The sequence below is a fragment of the Carassius auratus genome, chromosome 20 (genome assembly GCF_003368295.1).
Source record: "Carassius auratus strain Wakin chromosome 20, ASM336829v1, whole genome shotgun sequence".
In the NCBI taxonomy this organism is placed as follows: domain Eukaryota; kingdom Metazoa; phylum Chordata; class Actinopteri; order Cypriniformes; family Cyprinidae; genus Carassius; species Carassius auratus.
In genome coordinates, this window is record NC_039262.1 from 9,361,091 (window position 1) to 9,378,505 (window position 17,415).

At 34.2% G+C, this 17,415-nt stretch overlaps 2 protein-coding genes across 2 annotated transcripts in view; both read left to right on the plus strand.

Moving 5' to 3' along the window:
- The first annotated feature begins 1,477 nt into the window (after window positions 1–1,477).
- Window positions 1,478–12,496, plus strand: LOC113037912 (fibrillin-1-like). Its single transcript, XM_026195233.1, has 19 exons — window positions 1,478–1,525; window positions 2,097–2,199; window positions 2,553–2,656; window positions 2,944–2,992; window positions 3,160–3,309; window positions 3,407–3,571; window positions 6,154–6,303; window positions 6,390–6,563; window positions 6,681–6,701; window positions 6,830–6,973; window positions 7,067–7,231; window positions 7,835–7,981; window positions 8,905–9,063; window positions 9,639–9,785; window positions 10,867–11,013; window positions 11,290–11,436; window positions 11,651–11,803; window positions 11,918–12,073; window positions 12,375–12,496. Exons 2-19 carry the CDS (start codon window positions 2,187–2,189, stop codon window positions 12,494–12,496), a joined length of 2,313 nt encoding a protein of 770 aa, XP_026051018.1. The 5' UTR covers window positions 1,478–1,525; window positions 2,097–2,186.
- The window catches only part of adgrf6 (adhesion G protein-coupled receptor F6), a 49,332-nt gene continuing 44,359 nt past the window's right edge, over window positions 12,443–17,415 (plus strand). Inside the window, exons 1-10 of the mRNA XM_026290886.1 lie at window positions 12,443–12,522; window positions 12,624–12,782; window positions 12,926–13,072; window positions 13,349–13,495; window positions 13,802–13,948; window positions 14,248–14,400; window positions 14,514–14,669; window positions 14,968–15,114; window positions 15,216–15,374; window positions 15,518–15,664. Of these exons, the coding sequence (XP_026146671.1) occupies window positions 12,513–12,522; window positions 12,624–12,782; window positions 12,926–13,072; window positions 13,349–13,495; window positions 13,802–13,948; window positions 14,248–14,400; window positions 14,514–14,669; window positions 14,968–15,114; window positions 15,216–15,374; window positions 15,518–15,664 (1,372 nt within the window). The 5' untranslated portion in view covers window positions 12,443–12,512. The remainder of the gene's footprint in view (window positions 12,523–12,623; window positions 12,783–12,925; window positions 13,073–13,348; window positions 13,496–13,801; window positions 13,949–14,247; window positions 14,401–14,513; window positions 14,670–14,967; window positions 15,115–15,215; window positions 15,375–15,517; window positions 15,665–17,415) is intronic.

Genomic DNA, 17,415 nt, shown 5'->3' on the forward strand with positions numbered 1-17,415 from the left:
GTACCACCTAAGAGTTAAGAGATATTTAGCTTACTGTAATGGGAGTGCCCTTTCCCAGGGTTTCCCATGTAAAGAACCTACTGTTCCCGCTGAGGTGTAAACTACCCCCGGTCTGGGACTTGGATTAATGCAAATTCCAATTGTTGTACATGCCTCCACTCGGGGGATGTTTTATTTTGGTTTTGGTCAGCAAAAGGGTCGGGGCCAGAATGAGTAGCCAGAATGAGCCTGTGTTCACACACTTCATTCTATGTATTTTTCTAAAGGTAAGGTATGTATCTTACTCTTAGACTCATTTTTGAGAATTTGATGTCTTGTATTGATTTGATATCTTTGAACTGGCTATGTAATTGGCATGATACATATTTACTGATAATAATGTAAATGTAGTTTGATTTTATTCTTTTTTACTCTGTACTTATTAACTCCAGTAGATTACGCTGTATCCTTGTTACTGCATTTCCTGCGTCAGGTTAGTAACAGACTAAAATTCAGTTGAGATGGAGCATAGGGTACACCAATGGTATCTTTAGAGATCCGGCTAACACTTGGTATTAGTTCAAGTGTACTTAGATTGTAAGGGCTTGTAGGATATTTCCGTTTAGGTCAGCTGGATGTAGTTCGACCAACCTAAATAGGATGAGCCTAACCTCTGTTTATCGTAGTATTACTCTAGCTAAGTGTACATGGGAAACCATGGCATGACCATACCAAAACTTCTATCAGGGAAAGTGATGTTGGTCGGCTTATATCTATAGTAGTGGTCATGATCTCTGACTAAAAATAATGTTGCTTTATTCAAGTGTGTATTTACTCAAACCTATGTGGGTTAATTAAATACTTTTAAAATAAACAAGCATAGGAGCGGCGGTCTAAAGTAGTAGCCAATTACCTCTGTCTAATAACCAAGACTGACGAGAATGTGACCCGCAAGATATGCTTAGGGCAAAAGCAATATCTTTGAGCAACATGAACACACCCAAATGAGTATGAGCGAGTACAATAATTTTAAAGAATAAATAGAATAATCAAATGTCAGAATAGTAATGATTAGATACATACAAACAACCAATTTGCCTTTAAACCCAAATGCAAGGTCATAATAAAATGGTGTCAGATTAGAATTGACTTTAAATTAAAGAGCTTTGCGCACTGAAAAGTCTGGACACGTAAGAAACCTGCGGTCAGCACTGGATACCTCCGTTAGGCCAAGTGCGCAGACCTTACATATGTAATTTACTTTTTATAATGAAGCCCACAATGCCTTAAACTGTTTCTTTTGAAATGCTGCCAGAGAATTCTGCTCTGTTGTGTTCACTCAATAGAACAAGGAAGTAATAGAGAGAAATCAAACTTGTCTAGCAGGTGACCCACGCAGGCACATTATTGTGGTGACCTGCACAAAGGCATGCTAATTCCAGGAAGATTTTGTAGGCGGATCATTTGACAAAAAAAAAAAAAAAAAAAAAAAAAAAATCAGACCCTGAGGAACAAGTTCGGCATCAAGGTTGTTTCCAGAAGCAAGGTAAGACTGACAAATCAGCCTGTTTATTCTTTAAAACATAAAACTGCTGTAAACTGCCTATCCGGATTACATTTATTGAAGGAGATGCTTACCTTATTATTGAAATGTGCTGTTCAGTGCTGAATGTTTTAAAGTTGTATGTGCTTGAAAACGACAAGAGCTTGACCTAAATTCAGGTGAGCGATTGCAGTTGACTGGAGTGCAACCTATAATTATTTATGCTTGCAGTTTCTGTCATTGTCATTTATTATTAAATAATCCTCAGTAAACTGTCTGATTGGTTACAATGGTCTTCCATAAAAGATTCAGCCCTTATGTAAATATCTGCTGTAAAAACAATAGACACTTTGTTTAAACATATAGTGCTTCAGATGTTTTAAGGTGTTGTATTTTGTGAGTCAGTGGAAAATAGATTTTTATGAATTTCTGCTAATTTATGACAAACACCTTGAAAGTATGATTATTTTGAGGAGAGGTCATTACAAAAGACTTTAAACATCTTAAATCAAAATGTAATCTTGTTGATCAATTGAACTCTGATATGCATATGACAGAATTTCCAATTTTACAGATGTAAAGTGTCTGGATGAGCCATATAAATGCCTTTTGTTTTGAAGAAATAGATTGAAGTGATTTTCACGGACGTACATCAGTGAGAAACATGGCCGGTCAAGGTATAATAAACAAATTATCTTTAATTCAATATAAATACTTTTGTCCCAAAAATTCTATAATGCAAGACACTGTACTTATTCATCTCAAAACACTTGAGTCTTGAAATGGTTTTAGTTATTATATAATGACAAATATTTGGTGGCTTGATTTACAACATCTTACTGAAATGGATCACATTTGGTTTTCTTGTCCTTCAAAAATGGTCACTGTCAGTTTAGTTGTTGTTGTTTTTTGCATTGAATAAGACAGAATTCCTTTTCCAAGACCTATAATTTCCAGATTAAGTGCTATTAATGTTTAATTTTATTTGTTCATATCATGTCTGTTTAAACTTTCATTTTCTCAAATACAGGACAAATATTAAAGTACTGCATAGGAATTGTTATGGCTGTCCTGCTGACCCATGAATGTGTTGTGGAAACACTTGATTTACCAGAAACAAGTATAGATTTAGAGGTAGGTAAAGGTTTATTTACATTGTAGGAACAGAAAAACAAACGATGAAAAACAAGATTCCTGTCTTTTTAGATGAACTTTCCACTGATATATTAATTTCAGTAAGAATTAAATATTTTGTATCCATTGAAAGCACATTTAAAATGTTCATCATTAGATTTATAGAAATATAACACAAATTTATGGTATGGAACCATGAATAGATTAACAACCCACATGATTAATGTTTATATGTAAATACATTTGTTTGTGTGTGTGTGTGTGTGTGTGTGTATTTTTAATTTCAGTTAAGCTACATAGATGGGCAACTGCGTCACAGAATACCAAGAAGCGCAGGTCTGATTCACAGTTACACACTTTCCTAATAAAAGTTTAATGTTATGGATATATAAATAAAGATTAATTAATATAATATTCTTTATTGTTTTTTTTTTCTTTCTGATTTTGTCTGTCAAAAGTTCAATCAGTTAAGTCTGCTTAAAATCTCATCCTTTTCCCCAAAGATTCGGAGCTGTTGGAGTTCATTGTGGTTATTGAGGTGAATGCATCTCAAGCTGTGGTGATTGAACAGATCAGAGCGTCGTTGGCCTCCATCACGTTTCCTCTTCAACTGGACAACAGCACTGAAGTTACTGCTGCAAACATTACAACAGGTGAGCCTGTTGAACTGGTGTTCAGAATTCAAATATGTCATTCTTACTTGTTAATTTTCTTAAATGTTGTGTCAATATTGTGTTGTGTTTACAAAAGTGTGCCAACCAAATGAGTCTGAATACCAGTGCGTTTGTGAAGATGGATATGCATGGTCATACAACAACTGCCAGACATATGTGCCCTGTGGTGACATCCGTTTTGGCTCATGTGGATGTATCAATGGTGTTCCCAGTGATGGAGAGATGTGTGTGCTGGAGAGTGGTAAGAAAGATGACCAAACAAGGCAACACCAAATGCACACACACACACACAAAAAAACTTTGTAGAAAAGTTTGTAATGATTGAAAAAGTTTAAAAAGCTGCAGTAGGGTCTATAAATAAATACATACCCTAATTAAATAAATACACTTTAATTTGTTAACTGTAAGTTACCTTATACTCATAGCTAAAGTAAAAAGTATATTTATTTGCAGTTATAAAATGGTTAGTTCAGGTCCTTGATTCTGATTGGTCAACAAAATGTTGTATGCTTGATACAGCACAACTATGTTTCACCCAAAGGTTCATCATTGCAACACTATTAGCAACCATCCTTCGCAACATAAACAATCAATACAGGGTTAAAACTATTCCATTTATTACGTATTTCAGCAAAATTCACTGTTTAATATTTAATGAATTAGACTGAAAAAAAACCTGCATACTGGATTATTGAAAATGCACATTCATTCTCTGCCAGTAGGAGGTGTTTTTGGAACGTCAGAAATACTGTATAGTGGTTTCTCTGTAATGAGAAAAGAGTGAAAAAATATAGCCTATATTGATGAAGAAAAAAACACTAAGTAACCAGCATAAGCCTACATTTAATTTTAGTCATTTTAACTTCGGGCTGTCTATCAATTAAAATATATAATCGCAATTTATCGCATGATTATCATGAGTAAACTTGTGAATAATCGCAATTTAATCACAGATCTTTATCTGTTCTAAATGTACCTTAAATTAATACTTTGCCCCCCCCCCCCCCTTTTCACAGACAAGCTTTAAGCTAGTTCAAGACTAAAATGCATGTTTGAGCTGTCTCAACTGAAACTATCTTGCTCTGACATCTCTTAAAATATGTCAGTGTCATTGTTCTGGGTCAAGATACACACCTTTAACATTTTTTGTAAAAATTGTTTAAATATCTTAATTTAATGAAGGCCTAGACCTGGCTTAAAATAAGAACCGTTTGTGAAACCAGGCCTTCAAGTTTTTAAACTAATCAACATGGACAAATGTGGAAGCTTTATTTAATACATTTTAATTAGTAGTGAAACCATAATAGCATGAAGGGTAGACGTTTCATAGGTCATAGATGTTTTTCAAAGAACTTGTTCATGTCTCTTAGACACATAAAAATGTGGACTTGCCTATAAGGTGACATGTCCGGTTCACTTAGTTTTGTTGTGGCCATGACATAATAACTTATGAGAACGTGATATTACAAGATCATTTTATCGGGGTAAATACATCCTTATCATGCCGTGACCTCGCAAGAACTTATGTTGAGGGACGAGTTTAATGCATAAACAAACCTGCGTGACCATAGCAACCCAGGATTGTCAGAGATGGATTCATTAATATTTTATTTTAATTAAGAAATTATAATATTATTTATTATAGAAATTCTCACATTATTTTATTATTATATTAACCATAGGCATTGGCTACTGGGCTGTATTGCATGCGAAAGTCAGCATTCAAAGGAAGTTTACCATGAATCGATGTTACATAAAGTGCATAATATTAAATATGCTTACAATAAAACACATTTTTCCATCCTACAGTCTTTTAAGTCCATTAACTGATCACCTTTTTCCAGTAATATTGTTATATTATTATAATTATCATTAGCCTATTATTATTGGTTATATTTTAATATTAATTTATGTAATTTTTCCCCCTTAATTTCAATCTATTTACTTAATGTTCTGATTACTTTTGTAAATAATTGCCTGCTTGACATACAAATCAAGCTTTGATTATGCTGACTGGATTTTTTGCTGGAATGCAGTTTAAATTTAACATATATTATAATTTCATTTTATTTTAATGTAATAATAATAATAATAATAATAATATACAAATATTAAATTAAATACTTAAATGTTAATAAAAATGTCTATCTAATCTATTTTTGTTAATCCCAGGTTGCTTTGGTCATGCGCAGGTTTGGTTACGCATTAAACCAGTCGCCAAGAGAAAAATATGTAATTCCCTCAACTTAGCATCTAGACATGATATTACGTTCACACAAGTTAATATGACATTCCTTCAAATTATTATCTCGTGGCCACAGCATATTATCATGTTCCCACTAGTTATTATGTTGTGGCCATGACAAAACTAAGTGAACCAGACATGTCACCCTATGGGCACCGTACAAAAAGCACACAATGAATGCTGATTTTCTATGAATGAAGCCAGTCTCATAAAATATACAAATGAGCGCAGGCGCTCTTACAGAAAAAGATGAATACTAAAATATAAATGGGCATCAAAATTCCTCTCATAATGTCTTTAAATGTTGGCAGTTAAATCCTAGCAACAACAGTCACCAGTTTTGCACAGCAAAGTTTTTTATTATTCGCATATATTTTAACATCTGACTGACATACTAATGAGCAGTGTTTGTGATACGCATGCTTACCTTAGTTCTCATGTATTTACACATTATTGTTAGCATAATTAATTATAAACATATTTATTGTGACAAAAAATGCAGTATTGTAAATGTACACTCTAATATCAAATGCAATGAAAATACCAAGCTGATGATGTGCTTGTTGATTCTGTCCCAGAACTGCCCTTCACAGACTTCTTGTTTGAAATTGAGTTGGAATCCACAAGCATCTCTGTGATCGATGAGATGAGGCGATTTCTGCAGAATATCAACCTTCCACTTCAATTAGATGAGGTGGTTGAAGTTTTAGATGTGGACATCACGACAGGTGAAGAATGACCACCTTCTGAACACAAATACATTAGTGCTGATCTGATAAATATGAGCTTACATTTGTGCTGTATCCTTTCTTAGTCTGCAATTTCAATGACAGTGGATACAAGTGTGTATGTGAGGACCAGTATCTCTGGCCATGTGAAAAATGCAAAGAATATGGGAGCTGTGACGGCATCACTAACAACACATGCAGCTGCATCAATGATATTCCAAGTGACAGACAGTTCTGTCAAACAGTCAGCGAGATAACAAGTAAAACATTTTCATATTTCCTGTTTTTAATCATACAGAAGATCTCTCAGTCAGTGACTATAACATGAACTGATTTGTTCTAATAAATTCTCTTCCTTTTCCTGGAATTTAACACAGACTGCGGGCAACAACCATCAGGTAGATAAAACAACTTACTTCAATCTCAGTGTCAAGACCACTACATTATTTCCTGCATTAAAAAAAGAAAGAAAAGAAAAAAGCAGTGAATATTCCTAACTCTTTTCATCTTTCCACATTGACTCCAGTTCCTGTCGAATATCTAACTGAAATTCAGATAGATGCAGAGAATCCTGCAATCATTGATCTGTTGAGGCAACGTCTGATGTTTTTCAGTTTGCCCTACACAATCAGTGACAGCACTAACATTACAGAAATCAACATAACTACTGGTATGATCTCAGGCTCTGCGTTGTAATGTTGTACTTTATACCTGATAAATACTACCATGAACAGTTTATGATTTTGTTGATTCTGTTTTTCAGTGTGTTCTCTGAATGAAACTCAGTATCAGTGTAAGTGTGAGGGTCTGTTTGTTTGGCCGAATGACACGTGTCACTCATACGAGGCCTGTGATGTCATCACTGATGGTTCATGTACATGTATCAATGCTCTTCCAATCGACGGACAGTTCTGCCAGTTAAAAGAAGGTAAGTGATAACATTCATAAATATAAAAAATAACAACTTCATTAAATCATTAAATCCAATAAATTATTTATATTTCATATTTGATATGTAGCACCCCAGTGCTCTATGCAAATACAAATCCATGCAAATTAATTTTTTAAGTTCTTAGCTTTCTTTTTGAAAGCTCATTGGTTGTAATGAGCACTGAGCAATTAGGCATAGCAACCGGCCAAAACAAATATGAAAATTAATTTCAAACCATTTAGATTGCAGAACTTTAATGAAAACTACAATTAGTTATCTTTTTATTATAACTTAAATAGTCATAATGGAGTTAATCATTTTACTGTTGTAGTCTGATGATCATTCAGTTTTTGTGTCAAATCCATATAATTGAAACTGGTTCAGCATATCAGTAATTGGACATTTGAATATAAAAATAATCTGAATAAGTATCAGCCGATCTCTGTTGCAGAGTAAGAGCTTTCATAAAAATCCAGCAACATATCAACATTCCAGAAAAAGACAAAAAGGCATTGGCACCAAGAAAAACCAGTTTTTAACTATGAGGGTACATAGTTTTACTTTTGTTCTTACCTGAACGGCTTCTGTTTGTTCTTGCAGTGCAACCTTCTGACTACGTGATTGACCTTGATGTGAGATTCTTTGACTTGTTCCTGATAAGCAACTTACGAAATCTCTTCACAAACATCAGCCTTCCTCTCACTTTGAGCAACAGCATAAATATCACAGATATCGACGTGACTACTGGTGAGATCAGAAAGTGTCCGTGTTTGGTTATGAGTAAAAATTTGAATGAGATTATCTTCACATTTTGGGGGAAGTCGTGGCCAAGTGGTTAGAGAGTTTAACTGCTAACTCTGAGTTTGTGGGTTCAAGTCTCGGGCCGGCAATACCACAACCGAGGTGCCCTTGAGCAAGGCACCAAACCCCCAATTGCTCCCCAGGTGCTGCAGCATAAATGGCTGCCACTGTGCATGTGTGTGTTCACTGCTGTGTGTGTGTGCACACTGCTGTGTGTGTGTACTTTGGATGGGTTAAATGCAGAACACAAATTCTGAGTATCCCTTACGAAAGGAAAATATATTTACCAATATATTTTTTTTAATATATTGTGATATATTGTAATACAGTATATTATTTTCCCTTTTTATATTCTAATATTTTATATATTTGAATACATTTAATAATATATTGATGATACATATATAATATAATATATTGCAAAATATACAAATGATTGTCGCTTTCAATATATTGCAATATATTGGAAAAAATAAATATATATATAAGAATATATGCCTAATATATTGCATCATGATATTTTCCAATATACTGCAATATATTTTTGTTTCATAAGGGATGGGTCACTATACTTTGTTGTATGTAATATTGCTTTGTTTTTTTATTATTTATTCCATATTGCTTATCTTCTAAGTTGTAAGATTTCATTCAGTCATCAATTTTGGGGTCTTGGTCACACAAGAAGTGTAGTCTGCCTTCTTTGTATTAACATGCAGATAAACACAAAGTTGCTCCTATAATAATTTTTTACAAACAGATGTAATGTTTAAAAAATACTTTCTTAATTTTCCACATAATATGAGTAATTTAAGTGACTTTTATTGATTCTTTGAATATACGTTAGCCTAAAAGTCTGCTTTTTGTTATAGTGTGTGGGTTAAATGGAACAGAATATGAGTGCAACTGTGAGCAGAATCATGTTTGGCCCAGTGACACCTGCAGGGCCTATCAGGTGTGTGATAGCATTGTGGGAGGCACTTGTGGATGTATTCAAGCTCTTCCTTCAGAGGGGCCACTTTGCCAAAGAGGTGAGAAATCATATTGTTGAAACACAGCAAGCACAAAATAAAAGTATTGAATTTAATTCATGTTAATTCACATACTTGATTCACTGTCAATTAATTAATTGTTCATTTTAAATTTTAATTATTATGTTATTGTTTATTATACTCCATGCAGTTCCATGTTTTATTGTATTTGGGCAACATGATTATGAGGAGCTGTCAATCAAACGAGTATGCAGAATTTATGACTTCATTAGCATATCGTTTTGAAAATGCTGTGTTGAACCTATTGCTTGCGAAACAGAACAACGTTATCTTCTGATTAGGCCTAAAATAGTTTTATTCAAGATAGAGTTGTAAGTATCTTTGATATTTTAAGTGTCTTATTAAGTGTTGCATGAGGGCAAAAAGCAAAAGCCAAACAAAGCTACATGAACTAATTAGAAAAGTCAGGACGTCTCCCCCTAGTGGACAAAACCGGTAAAGCCTAGAAATCTGACGCACTTTGACCAAACTTGTGGTTTTGAAAACCTTTAAAAAAAAAAAAAAAAAAAAAATTAACATTAATATAATAATATATCGCTCTTTTTTTTCCACAGACATCAATGAATGTGAAGATGCAGTGTCAGTGTGTGGTCAATACTCCGATTGTATTAACATCATTGGGAGTCACATGTGTTCATGCTGGAGTGGATTTAATACCTTCAATAAAGACAGTCCTGTGAGCCGCAACAACTCATGTCAAGGTAAGTGTTATTCATTTTTTTTTGGGGGGGGGGGGGGGGGGGATTATTATCTTATGAACCTGAATGTACAAAGCTGATGTGTATTGAATATTATTGTGAGCTGTTGTTGTTCCTGCTTGTGGTGTAATATCACCAACATTTTTTTTTTTTTTTTTTTTGTCTTTTCGCCTTTTTGGAATAATTATTGTTGTTGTCTTAAGATATTTGCCAAAATTTAAAACCATAAAATAAAATTAGCATTTCATATATTATTTTAAAATGTCCTAATTTCGTGTTGGAGTCCACTACAACAGGTTTAATTGCATCTAAGGTCAGAAAACAATAATTGTCTCAGAATATACATTGAATTAAGAGTCATTTGCCAATGATTTCGAAACGATTCGTTCAAAGCAACTTCGGAGCAAGCCCCTCCCTTCCATAATTGTACTCTGCTATGATTGGTCGGCTGGCATAATCAACACATTCTTAGAAAATAGTGGGTTCACACAGTTAATTATGAAATCTACTTCAGTAAGACAGTAATATTGTGCTTTACTTGGAAAGCACTACGTATACATCACATATTAGCACCAAATGTTTTTTTTTTTTTTTGAGCACTCAAACACGCAGCATCATAACCTGCAACTCTCTGTCGCACAGTAGAAATTACCGTATGGACAGGAGGAGAAGTCTATGAGGCAATCGGGGGATGATTAATTTTAAATACTATGCAAAATGACAAAATAATTAATCAGAATATTTACCAAAATTTGCTCCTTTTCACGCTCGCCTTCTCTGCAAGGTTCGGTTGCTCACGTGACATCTACGTCATCAAGCTCAGTTTGAGTCTGCGCAGGCAGTTCGCTCGACCTCCCAGGAAGTTCGTGCTTTTAATTGACTTCACTTGTCTCCATGAATCCAATGGGGTCGCTGTGTCCATTACTTTTACTGTCTATCTATGGTAACAGGCAAAATATTTGAAAATAAGGCGATTCAGATTCGGAACGACTCTCTCTTTTGAGGGACAATATTTTTATTTATCATGCACTGTTTTGATTAACAACTTTGCAGATTGTTTCATTTAAAGATATTTTTTTCATAGATATCAATGAATGTCTGTTCAGTCCATCTGTATGTGGTCCAAATTCAATCTGCACAAATCAGCTGGGAAGTTACAATTGCTCATGTCTGGATGGATTCACTGCAACAGTTTCAAGTTTCCCCATCAGCAACGATAACACATGTACAGGTAAATCATACAATCATTTATATTGTAAATACAACCATTTTCTTAAATAAAAAGTCCCTGCTTATTTATACATGTAGTTTGCTTGTGCATTTTTCCCCATCACATTATATTTCACACAATTTATTGAAAAATCAACAATTAAACAGTACAAAAATCCTCCGTTTTAAATTTTAGCAGCCAAAGAGTAAGTAAAACTAGATTCAACTTATTGTGACTTCCATACTTGAGTGTTCCTAATAGTAACCATATGCATATTTTTATATCTTCTTAATAAAGATGTGCATGAATGTCTTAATACATTGGAGGTCTGTGGTCCAAACTCTTATTGCACGAACTCAATTGGGGGTTACAACTGTTCCTGCTTGAGTGGATTTACTGTAACAGAAAGCAGTGAACCAGTCAGCACCAGTAACCCATGCAATGGTGAGCATGTAGAAGATATATTTCATCATATTTAAAAAAAAATAATAGAAGTATTAAAATACTGTATTCATCTGTTGAAATCAATATGAATTGCAGTATGCTTCAGATACTGACTGAAGCATAATTTCCTTCTATGAACCTGGATTATTTTTACTTTGCTGGTATAGAGGCATAGTCATCATTTCTGGATGTTTTTCTCCACTTTTTTCTACAGTGACTCTCCCTTTGACTGAGTATCTGATTGAAATCCAGATCAATAGCATGGACAGTAGCATCACTGATCAGCTGAGGAACCTTCTGATGTTTTTCAGTTTGCCCTACACAATCAGTGACAGCACTAACATTACAGAAATCAACATAACTACTGGTATGATCTCAGGCTCTGCGTTGTAATGTATAGCTAAGAGAAACATGTATACATCATTAATAATGCCAGAAATTATGAGATTTGGATTTGTTTTTCTCTTCCTCTGTTTTTCAGTGTGTTCTCTGAATGAAACTCAGTATCAGTGTAAGTGTGAGGGTCTGTTTGTTTGGCCGAATGACACGTGTCACTCATACGAGGCCTGTGATGACATCACTGATGGTTCATGTACATGTATCAATGCTCTTCCAATCGACGGACAGTTCTGCCAAGGTGAGACACTGACATCATTCTGTGACAACATCAGTTTTCTCGATTTAATTGTTTTAATCTGTTTTCCTTTGATTTTACTGCTGGGTTTGACAAACCGATCATATGCAGGTTTTTTTTTTTTTTTTGTTACATGCTCTATTACAGTATATTGAGTTTTGTCATTAAAGTATTTACAACACAGTAATGTTCTTTTAATATAAAGCTCAGTCTTTGAAGACAGTTATATAAGATACCTACAATTTTGTCATTATGCGGATCATACTGATTGTTCTGCTAAACCTGCTTCTGTTCGTTCTTTCAGTTCTACCTTCTAAGTACGTGATTGACATTGATGTGAGATTCTTTGACTCGTTCCTGGTGGGACTACTTACAGAATATCGTCAGAAATATCAACCTGCCTTTGACTCTGAGAAACAGCATTAATATCACAGATATCGACATGACTACTGGTGAGATCAGAATATTTCATCATGTCACACGCTAAGATTAGTTCAGAATTAGGAGAAACTGACAGTTTGAACACAAATAAATGAATCCCATTCTTTTTCAGTGTGTGGGTTAAATGGAACAGAATATAAGTGCAACTGTGAGCAGAATCATGTTTGGCCCAGTGACACCTGCAGGGCCTATCAGGTGTGTGATAGCATTGTGGGAGGCACTTGTGGATGTATTCAAGCTCTTCCTTCAGAGGGGCCACTTTGCCAGAGAGGTGAGAAATCACTTGAGATCACGAATGTACTGATTGTAATTGTAGTAACATGACCAGTATTCATTTATTTGGTTGAAACTACATATTATTTGGAAACATTTAACTGTAACATTTATGCAACATCTTCTCAATCTTGTTTTCAGACATCAATGAATGTAAAGATGCAGTGTCAGTGTGTGGTCAGTATTCCGATTGTATTAACATCATTGGGAGTCACATGTGTTCATGCTGGAGTGGATTTAATACCTTCAATAAAGACAGTCCTGTGAGCCGCAACAACTCATGTCAAGGTAAGTGTTATTAACTTTTTTTTATCTTATGAATCTGAGTGTAAAGAGCTGATTTGTCTTTACAATTTCAATACTATTGTTAGCTATAGCTGTTCCTGCTTGAGGTGTTATATAACCCAACAATTTCTTTTTTTTTAAATCTTTTTGGCATCCTATAATAATGATTCTGGTTGAATGTCTTTAGATACCAGAGGTCTTTGATGTCTTTAGGTGTTTTCCTAATTTAAAACTGTAAAATCTAATATTTGTTTTTTGTTTTGTTTTGTTTTTTATTAGATATAGATGAATGTCTGTTCAGTCCATCTGTATGTGGTCCAAATTCCATCTGCACAAATCAGCTGGGAAGTTACAATTGCTCATGTCTGGATGGATTCACTGCAACAGTTTCAAGTTTCCCCATCAGCAATGATAACACATGTACAGGTAAATCCTACAATCATTTATATTGTAAATACAATCATTTTCTTAAATAACCCAGCTTGTGTTTTATATGCATTTTACTTTTGTATTTTTTGCCATCTCATCATATTGAACACAATGTATTGCAAAACCAACTATTAATAAGAAACAAAAAAAGTTTCTTCCTGCTGTCTACATAATTTTTTTCATCCTCCAATAAAAATTTAGCAGCCAAAGAGTAATAAAAACTAGATTCAACTTATTGTGACTTCCATACTTGAGTGTTCCTAATAGTAACAATACGCATATTTTTATATCTTCTTAATAAAGATGTGCATGAATGTCTTAATACATTGGAGGTCTGTGGTCCAAACTCTTATTGCACGAACTCAATTGGGGGTTACAACTGTTCCTGCTTGAGTGGATTTACTGTAACAGATAGCAGTGAACCAGTCAGCACCAGTAACCCATGCAATGGTGAGCATGTAGAAGATATATTTCATCATTTTAAAATAAAAAAAAATTGAACAGGAATTTTAAATACCATAATCATCTGCCATATGAATTGGTGTATGCTATCTTTCATCTTTCATCTATGACCGAAGCTGGTTAAATTGATACTGGAGTGGTTAAAATAACTGTTCTATTAAATCTTACAGACTGAAACATCACAATCCATTCATAATTTCCCTTCTGTGAACCTGGATAATGTTTATTTTGCTGGTAAAAGGCATAGGCATCATTTCTGGATGTTTTTCTCCACTCTTTTTCTACAGTGACTCTCCCTTTGACTGAGTATCTGATTGAAATCCAGATCAATAGCATGGACAGTAGCATCACTGATCAGCTGAGGAACCTTCTGATGTTTTTCAGTTTGCCCTACACAATCAGTGACAGCACTAACATTACAGAAATCAACATAACTACTGGTATGATCTCAGGCTCTGCGTTGTAATGTATAGCTAAGAGAAAATGTATACATCATTAATAATGCCAGAAATTATGAGATTTGGATTTGTTTTTCTCTTCCTCTGTTTTTCAGTGTGTTCTCTGAATGAAACTCAATATCAGTGTAAGTGTGAGGGTCTGTTTGTTTGGCCGAATGACACGTGTCACTCATACGAGGCCTGTGATGTCATCACTGATGGTTCATGTACATGTATCAATGCTCTTCCAATCGACGGACAGTTCTGCCAAGGTGAGACACTGACATCATTCTGTGACAACATCAGTTTTCTCGATTTAATTGTTTTAATCTGTTTTCCATTGATTTTACTGCTGGGCTTGACAGACCGATCATATGCTGTTTTTTTTTGTTACATGCTCTATTACAGTATATTGAGTTTTGTCATTAAAGTATTTACAACACAGTAATGTTCTTTTAATATAAAGCTCATTCATTGAAGACAATTCTATAAAATACCTAAATTTTTATCATTATGAGGATATAATCATACTGATTGTTCTGCTAAACCTGCTTCTGTTCGTTCTTTCAGTTCTACCTTCTAACTACGTGATTGACATTGATGTGAGATTCTTTGACTCGTTCCTGGTGGGCGACTTACGGAATATCGTCAGAAATATCAACCTGCCTTTGACTCTGAGAAACAGCATTAATATCACAGATATCGACATAACTACTGGTGAGATCAGAATATTTCATCATGTCACACATTAAGATTAATTCAGAATTAGGAGAAACTGACAGTTTGAACACAAATAAATGAATCCCATTCTTTTTCAGTGTGTGGGTTAAATGGAACAGAATATAAGTGCAACTGTGAGCAGAATCATGTTTGGCCCAGTGACACCTGCAGGGCCTATCAGGTGTGTGATAGCATTGTGGGAGGCACTTGTGGATGTATTCAAGCTCTTCCTTCAGAGGGGCCACTTTGCCAGAGAGGTGAGAAATCACTTGAGATCACGAATGTACTGATTGTAATTGTAGTAACATGACCAGTATTCATTTATTTGGTTGAAACTACATATTATTTGGAAACCTTTAATTGTAACATTTATGCAACATCTTCTCAATCTTGTTTTCAGACATCAATGAATGTAAAGATGCAGTGTCAGTGTGTGGTCAGTATTCCGATTGTATTAACATCATTGGGAGTCACATGTGTTCATGCTGGAGTGGATTTAATACCTTCAATAAAGACAGTCCTGTGAGCCGCAACAACTCATGTCAGGGTAAGTGTTATTAACTTTTTTTTTATCTTATGAATCTTAGTGTAAAGAGCTGCTTTGTCTTTACAATTTCAATACTACTGTTAGTAGGGCTGTAAAGATATCCACGAACCTGTATCGAGATGTGAGAAGGCAGAATCGCGACACACCCCTCCTAGAGTTATCCTTCCTGTCCAGATCCAATGCTACCACATTTTTAAATTACTATAAGTATTATTTGAAGTTAACATTATAAAATACGTTTGAAAGAGTCGATTAAAGCGGATACAGGTTATGAGTCATTTTCTCCTGATAACCCCGAAAAGAACTTAAATTACACATTCAGTTTTAATCGTACAGATAAGAGCAATAAGATTCATCCATCAAATCTGTTAAAGGGTCAACTTTAATAACAACAAAACTTTGTGCACTTATAAAATAAAGATAACAAACAAGGTGTGCTGTCTGCAGCCTTTGTCTCCGCTGATCGTCATGTACAAACACGTCATTAAAATGAACTGTAACTCCGTGAATACTCAACGAAGAGACATGAGAGAGATATCTATAGAAAGCTTGACATGTCTACTTTTAAACTTAACACGTGCTTCCGAAAACAAATATTCTGTGATAAAGTAATCCATATGAAAACTAGGCGATGTCCGTTTTTCAAGTCTCCCTTCATTGTATCTAATGTGACCACGCCCCCACACTGAACACGCTATTCAGATTCAAACTGAAGCTTGCGGATTGAATACGCCCATAACACAAGAAAAAGCAGCGAGACTGTTCTTCAAGTTCTTTTATTTTACTGTTTGCTTCGCGATGAGAGGAATAAGACATAAATCACCCCAAAAAGATGCAATGTGGTTGAGGATTTGAGAAATGGATTTCCTTAAGAAAAAAAAGAATGAAGTCCTCTATTCAGCAGAGATCATAAACATAAGTCTATTTATATTTATTTATATACTTGTACTAGTTTTCACATAACGTGTAAATATTTTACTAGTTAGACTTTTCAAACTATACTTCCTGACTAAATGTATAATTAAGTGAAATATTATGACGTTTCAATAACAATATGCAATACTATATCATTCAAAAGCTTGATGTAAATAATATAATTGTAACAAATAAATGTAACTGTAACAAATATAACAAAAAATTGTGTTCTTTTAATTTATCCCCCCTAAAAAACCTGAAAAATATTCTCAGCTCTTTTCAACATTAATAATAATAACAATAAGAAGAAGAATGATAATTATGATAATAATAAGAATGTAAGGGTTACATTCTTTCTTGTAACCCTTCCCTCTCAGTGACAGCTGACTGAAAGGCTCATTATGCAGCTCATTATGCAGCTCATTCTGCGGGCTTTTGTCTTCTCAGGTGTAAATCACAATGATATTCATGATAGTTGACGCCTACTCGCATATGACTTTTACCAACAAAAAGTATCTTAGAAAATTTTAATCAATATATTGTTTTCTGTGAGTGAGTAAACAAGATGATTTTCACATAATTTAGAAAGAAAAATTCTAGGCTACAAGCTCCAGCTCTCAAAAATCCCAGGAACCATTGTTCTTTATGTGTTTTTTTTTTTTTTTTTTTTTTTTTGTCTTATTCAAGTGTTTTAACATTTTTAGTTTTTCACTAACCACGCATAACATTTTTTTTCTCAAAAACACAATCATTTCCAATTAATACTTTCCATTCATATATACTATTGGTATAGTTGATTATACTTGTTTCTCCTTTTCTTTTTTCTCTCTCTTTTT

Coding starts and splice junctions, on each gene's coding strand:
- LOC113037912 (XM_026195233.1), top strand. Junction 6,304..6,389: donor AGATGTGGACATCACGACAG/GTGAAGAATGAC, acceptor ATCCTTTCTTAG/TCTGCAATTTCAATGACAGT. Junction 6,564..6,680: donor AACAGTCAGCGAGATAACAA/GTAAAACATTTT, acceptor AATTTAACACAG/ACTGCGGGCAACAACCATCA.